General features: G+C 37.1%; 1 protein-coding gene across 1 annotated transcript; it reads right to left on the bottom strand.

The window, feature by feature from the left end:
• Positions 1-2,381: 2,381 nt before the first annotated feature.
• On the bottom strand, positions 2,382-6,776 carry LOC122066896. The gene is made up of 2 exons (XM_042630728.1): positions 6,566-6,776; positions 2,382-4,297 (listed from the first exon to the last, which is right to left on the bottom strand). Exon 2 carries the CDS (start codon positions 4,292-4,294, stop codon positions 2,456-2,458), a length of 1,839 nt encoding a protein of 612 aa, XP_042486662.1. The 5' UTR covers positions 4,295-4,297; positions 6,566-6,776; the 3' UTR covers positions 2,382-2,455.
• Positions 6,777-7,096: the final 320 nt, after the last annotated feature.

Genomic DNA, 7,096 nt, shown 5'->3' with positions numbered 1-7,096 from the left:
TAAGTTAAAATTTTTGTTAGATATTTCATTTCTGCAATATTTCAGTTGAAACTTTACTATGCTTTTATAATAAAAGGATAATTTTGAATGAATTCGACCCATTTTGTTCGTTTCAAAAGAGAAGGAGAAACCTCATTTTTGTAGAATAATGCATTGAAAGTGAAGATTTTCTATGTTGAACACAATCATGAATCAAGTATGATTTATGATATAGATATGGTTTATAATTTTAAGTATATTTATTCTTAATGCATATTTAAGTTGTTTTATTTTTTATTTTTTTAGTGCAAGTTGTTTTATTATTATTATTATTATTTTTTCTTAATGTGAAAGTTGTTTTAATTGCATGGCATGTTTTTTACTACTAAACTTTTCTGTGGAATATGTCATATTAGAGAATATATATAACAACGTATACTATCAAATTAAGTTCTGAAACCAAGTTACTATATGGGTGTTATTTTTTAAAATATAAAGATTTCACTATATTTAAAGGACCTAAAATAGGGTTCCATAGAAGTTTCATGATCTAATTGGACCATTTAGGTCTCCAAACTCTTCACCTATTTGAAAATGTAAAGATTTTTATCAAAATATAAAATTCGATCAAAATATTTCAATTTTTAACCTGATCAAAAGCATACTTGAAACCAAAATCTTGAACCTTTGTCAAGACCTTATTAAGAGAGATAGTCCTAACAATAACTGAAGCCATTGAGGGAGCTTTAGATTTCCAAATGATCACTCTTATCCCCCTTTAGAAAAGAGATGAAATGGTCAAATTCTTCATGATATTCATCCATAAACCAAAACCATGATTCAGAAGAACATATTCAAAAGTTGGACATTTGTTACTCTTCAGTGGTGCATTTTCATCCTGAGAGAATATGAAGAGTTTGGTGCTAGTCTACTCGGTGAATCTGCACGCCACACCCACAAGTAGAGGATAAGGATGAGTACAGATCACAACCGAGTCTGCTCTTGCTCTTGAGGTGGATCCTCAGACATAGTCGGGGCCTCTTGTGAAGGCTCACAATTCTTGGTTCGATTAGTGGTTTTAGTTGGACCAAAATAAAAATCCCTTGATTAACTTTACATTTCATAATACTCGAATTTGCAACATATTCAAAAATGGGAAAAAGAAGCTTGAGAGGCAGCGTGGCTCTTACCCCAGACACAGGAGTGAAATGATTGCCTCCCTTATGAAAGGTGGAAATCTCATCCCTATTGATGCTACCATACATGATCCCATTGACCCCCGAATCAGTGTAGAGGCCATGTTGCCTTCCAAGAGACTCTCCTCAATTGGGAAAAAGAATCTTATAAGGTAGCGTCGCCCTTGTGCTCAGACAAAAGGGGTGAGAAATGACTGCCTTAACCCCATGAAAGGCAAAAATCTTGCACCTATTGATGCTTCTATGTACATTCCTATTGGCCCATGCTAGCATTGGGGCCACACTGGCTTCTAAGAAACCCTCTCCCAAAACAATTATACAAGGAGACAACCAGATTCTAAGAAACCTTTGATCAATGAGACCAAACTTCTTTTTTTTTTGGATGAACAAGAGACCAGATTTCTTGTTTCTATGCAAAACGAACTATAGATCAAACAAGGTTGATTTTTTCTTTTCTTTTGGAAATTAAAAACATTCAATTCTTAATAACAACTGCCTAACGCAGTTGGTGAGCTGTGGTGTGCAAAAAACCCATGCTCACCAGGAGGTCTCAAGTTCAAACCTCCTGGCTGTTACCTACTTCCCTCCCTACCTATCCAAAAAAAAAAAAAAAAAAAAAGGGGTTACCTGTGTGGCCCTTACACCCAGATACAGTGGGGTGAAAAATGATAGCCCCACCCCTTATGGTATTATCTAAACAAAGTGAACGTTTTGCTCCCTTTTTTTTGCCTTGAGGGGGGGGTCTTTTGCTCTCTTAGAAGGATACAACTTAGACTGCTAGAGGTCTGCATGCATGAACAAGACCACTCCTAAAAGGAAAGGATAAAATAGCGCGACCAGTCAATTGAGGCTAGCTTCAAAGTTAAGCTATATATACTCCGCCAAGAACGGTCGCAGTAGACAATTTCGATCCATATATACCAAGTGATTGCAATCCTTTGGTAATCTTGTTGGTAGAGGACTAAATCCCTAGTTTTGTGGAATACATATAAAATTTTAATTGCTCCAGCAGCGTAGCTTAGGCTTTGATGTAATAATTGATAGGGTAGGGGTAGGATGTAGTGGATATGTAGTGCTGGGGAGGGGTATTGAAGGTTGCTTTTACAGGAAGAGGAAGGGGTTGGAGAGATAAAGAGTAGTGGCAATGGAGACACGAGAGAGTTGAAACAACTGACGCATTTAATGTCATATAACATGCTAGTGTGTAATATTCCATTATATAATGATAGTGTATACATCATATTCGTTAAATGAAGACATAAAATAAATATTAGGTCATTTTAAACAAATTTTGGAGCGTTCAATTTATCAATGAAATCCCACGAATTTACTTTCTCTGTTTTTAAAACAAAGAAAGTTGTTGCTAAAGCGTCAACATAACAACTCTCACCATGTTGGGTTTGCTCGAAGAACACACGGACTAGAGCATTCTCACGAAAAGTACCGAAGACTTTTGTTATTTTCCCCATGAAACAAAATTCATTGAACGTGAAAGCACAGTCGTAGCCCAGAGCTTCATTCACAATCCAAGAGGGATATTTATCCCCAAAACTAGGATTTGACACAGGTAAAAAAACTTCTCGTTGTACAAGATCCGGTGTACGTGTATTCAGATCAAATTGCACCAACTTGAAAGGAGCAAACATTCCACCATCCTTGTTATAATAGCGAATCATACTATTAAGAAAAACCCGTGGTCCTGAATACTTGCCAGCAATAAAATCAAACTTGAGATATGTCCCCTTCTCATTAACGAAGATTCGATTCATCCTAAGCAAAAACCCTAGGAAGTCAATCTGATCACCTAGGGCTCGAGAAGGGGCGAATTTGAAATCTTCAAGACTCAAAAGCTCCTTTTGAAATATACCAGCCCCGTTGGCATAGACAAACCAAAACCGCTTATCATTAATAAGGGTATGTTTGCCTACTTGAAGTTTCACCATGATCTCATCCGGTAGAGTGACGTGAACTCTTGTCAAAACACCCTTGAACATCCCCATTGTTGGAATGTTAAAATACCCATAGAAGATGTTCTTTCTATCAATGTTGTCGATTGTTTTCGCACCTATCTCCTTCTGCTTCAGCTCTGCCACTTCTACTGTAGAATCCCGGAATATAATTGGGATGTCTTCTTCGTCCATTAGACGAAAATCCTTCACTAGAACACTGCCATCGATAAAGAAGTGTGAATCCACCATAAAGACTCGTAAGGTACTTAGACTCTTAATGAGACTGGCTGGAGTCATCGGAGTACTATCCGTTGTTTCCATGCCAATGCTTAAGCCAGTGCGTTTCTCAAATATGTTAGCCATCGAGGCTAGAATCTCATTTGCGGCTACTAAGAAAGTTGCACCACATTCTTTGTGAAGGATCAGATCACGTAACATCTCAAGAAACCTCAAGACAGATTCTGGATCTCCACTGGCTGGTGGCTCAAGGCCAAAGTCAATGAACACTCTCATCATTGAGTCTGTGATTGCAATCATAGTTAGTCGGAATTGTTCCCGATTCCAATCCTGATCAATCTTTTGCTTCGTTAATTCGTTAAGTGCATCATTCTTCTTGGCCAATTCAGCATTGGTATTGTCCATGAGACTTTGCAATTCATTAATCTCATCATTCTTCTTGGCCAATTCAACCTTGGTATTGTCCAGAAGGCTTTGCAATTCATTAAGTGTATCATTCTTCTTTGCCAATTCAGCCTTGTTATTGTCCAGGTTGCTTTTCAATTCCTTAATCACATCATTCTTTTTTATCAATTCAGACTTGGTGTTGTCCAGGAGGCTTTGTAATTCTATCACCTCTTGCGGCTTTGGAAATGGTACGTTTTGAAAACCGAAAGGGCCCAATGGTACCACCGTTTCTAGAACGAAGATATCATATAGGCATTCAAGAAATTCACCATCACCATTGCGTTTTTGGACGTATACAATAGCCTTTCCCTGACGGTTTATTCGAAAGTTTTTAGAGCGCAAGAACCTCAAGAAATCATCACCCTTCGGCCCATCATAGATGACACCTGTGCTCCGTGTCAATTCTAATGGTTCGGAAAGAAGGTCGGCTGAGAAGACCTCTAACCTTGCATTGACGAAAAAATTATCACTTGACGACCAACTCATTTCCTATTAAAAAACAAACACAGACAATCAATCACAAAGCAATGGGATTTAGATACTGAAAACAATGCTTAAAACCTTAAACTCCCATCAAACCATTATGGAAATAGTTGATTCCAACATTAAGAAATTAGGCACTTCCATTCAATACAACTTAATTCATTTTCATATACCATCAACCACATCTTTGACTATTCATAGAAGCATACAAAGTAATGTAAAGAAGTTAATAAGGATTAAATTAGACAGAAACTTGTATTCAAGGGTATATGAAGGTTCCACTGCCTCTTACTTAGAGCAATGGCTAGCTCACTCAGATCATTAAAATTTTCTATGGATATTCACAAATTTTTTCGGAGCAAACAAGAATTTCACTCCATGGGTGAGGGTAACCCTCCCACCACGTAAAGGACAATAGAACTATCTATCTTGATCAGAAGTTCCTTGGATAATGGAGATTTAGATCCAAGATAAAACAAAAGAGCTTCTAAGTGTCAATCTTTGTCTATAAATAACCAACCAACCCTTGCTGCATTAAGGATTTCCCGTCAGCTCACAACCAAACTTAGCTTAATCCATCCCCTTACTGGAGGACAAATAAGGAGAAGGTTTATCTTTCTTTGCATCACCATCACATTCCAAAAATTCATTATTAACCATGAAAAAAAAAAAAAGGAAAGAAGAACACCTCTATTGAAAAGGCAATCTAGGATAAGCATCTTATATGAAATGATGACCATCCACATAAATTACCACCTCAAGAGTCAACTCTGAGTTTAGCATATACTTATAGTACCTATTGGACAAAAGTTAATTATGCTTCTAATCTTGCATCTGTTAATTTACTCAAAAGAATTAAAAAGCGTCTTAAGATTGAATTTGATACAGGATACCACTAGCATGATTTTTTTGTGACTCCAAAGATAAAGACATCACCAATCATTAAAGAAGTAGTTGATTCTGACATAAGAAGTTCAAAATTTGTATTTTAGAAATTTAAAAGAAGTATTAGTAATGATTTTTATCCTAAGAAATTGAAATATGAGATTATCATTAGTTTGATAATACATTCTTTCTAAAATCAAAACACATAACAAGAAAGGAACTAAAAATTTCATTTGTACATCAAAAAACTTCCCAAAAGCACTGAATGAATCGTGTTTTGACATAAAAAGGAATAAAATTAACTGAGGAAAGCTAATGCTTTAAAAAAAAAAGGAGGAAATTTAGGAAAAAAAGCTTCTACCAGGGTTGCAACCCTAGAAATGGAATAATTCAGTTTCCACTAAGGAAAAAATTTCGGTGCTGCCTGGGTTGCTGCCAAGTGGATACAACCCCATGGTGGCAGCCAAGAGAATGGAATCCCAGGGGCATGTTTGAAAATACTCAACTTGGGTGAATTTTTTCACATCTACCCTTGAGATTCCATTCCCTTGGTTGGTACCAAAGGTTGCAGCTACTTAGCTACAACCCAGGCAGCAGCCAAGTTTCGTTTTTACAAATGGAAAAAATTTCGTTGCTACTTGCTGCAACCCCATGGTAGCAGCCAAGAGAACGGAATCCCAGGGGCAGGTTTGAAAATACCCACCTTGGGTGAATTTTTCCACCTCTACCCCTGAGATTCCATTCCTTTAGTTGGTACCAGGGGTTGCAACTACTTGGCTATAACCTAGGCAGCAACTGAGTTTTGTTCTTACAAATGGAAAAAATTTCCCTGTTGCCTGGGTTGTAGCCAACCCCATGGTAGCAACCAAGAGAATGGAATATCAGGGGTGGATTTAAAAATACTCACCTTGGGTGAAATTTTCCACTTCAACCTTGAGATTTCATTTCCTTGGCTGGTACCAGGGCTTGCAGGTACTTGGCTAAAACCTAGGCAGCAGTCAAGTTTTGTTCTTACAAAATACCCTTTTAGTTTCCATTTTTTAGACTGCCACAGGGGTGCAGCTACTCTCTCAACAGCTAATTTCTTTCAAAATTTAAGATTTTGACTTTTGAGATTTTATATAAGTAGATAACAGCAGGCTTTGAATAGCAGGAGGCATTTGATTGGACTTTTGAAAAAAAAAAAGAGCAGACAGTAAACAATCATTATAATTTATAACCATTATTTCCAGGAATGTATGTGTAAGCTATATTCCCAAGTAAGAGCACTGTGAACACTAAAATCTCTCAAAAGGCAATAATCGATAATAAAAAAATGATAACTCAGAGACAAATTTATAACCCAAAACCTATTTACATGAAGATCTGACAAAAGCTTAGGAGAATTACCTTGAAGAAATGATAGAATCGAACAGTGAGTGAGTGTGAGAGAGAGAGAGAGAACAGAAGTAGGTAATACGAAGAAGGGCGCGCTCTTGGTGGTTGGATGTGCTCGGGGAGAGAGCTTTGAGAGAGTGGTTTTGTAGAGAGACATCAGAAGAAGTTGAAGCTTGGGACATTCGGGGTTTTTTTTTTTAATTTTTTATCACACGCTTGGAACGGGATTCGAGACTTCAATTTTACTTGGGCTTTACCTTCTTGGATGGATTTCAGTCATTCCAAACTTCAATTTTGTCTTGAGCTTGGTATCTACTCACTTAGACCAACACGTTATTCTGCAACACTTGTTAACCTCTCATTTATATACCTTACATTGGATTCAAACTTGTCTTTCACCTATTCTGATATCTTTAATCACAGATTCTATACAAGACTACAATAAAGACGAAACAATGCTTTCACTTGCAGTGATGAGAACAGGGTTACGTACCTGCCTCACTTCAGATAAGGTGGCGTACTTATTCGGTTACGTACCTGCCT

The sequence above is a fragment of the Macadamia integrifolia genome, unplaced genomic scaffold, assembly GCF_013358625.1.
Source record: "Macadamia integrifolia cultivar HAES 741 unplaced genomic scaffold, SCU_Mint_v3 scaffold2625, whole genome shotgun sequence".
NCBI lineage: Eukaryota > Viridiplantae > Streptophyta > Magnoliopsida > Proteales > Proteaceae > Macadamia > Macadamia integrifolia.
This window is presented reverse-complemented; position numbering and strand designations above follow the sequence as displayed.

Excerpts from the sequence above, each read along its gene's own strand:
- LOC122066896 (XM_042630728.1), bottom strand. The coding sequence starts at position 4,294 with ATGAGTTGGTCGTCAAGTGATAATTTTTTCGTCAATGCAAGGTTAGAG.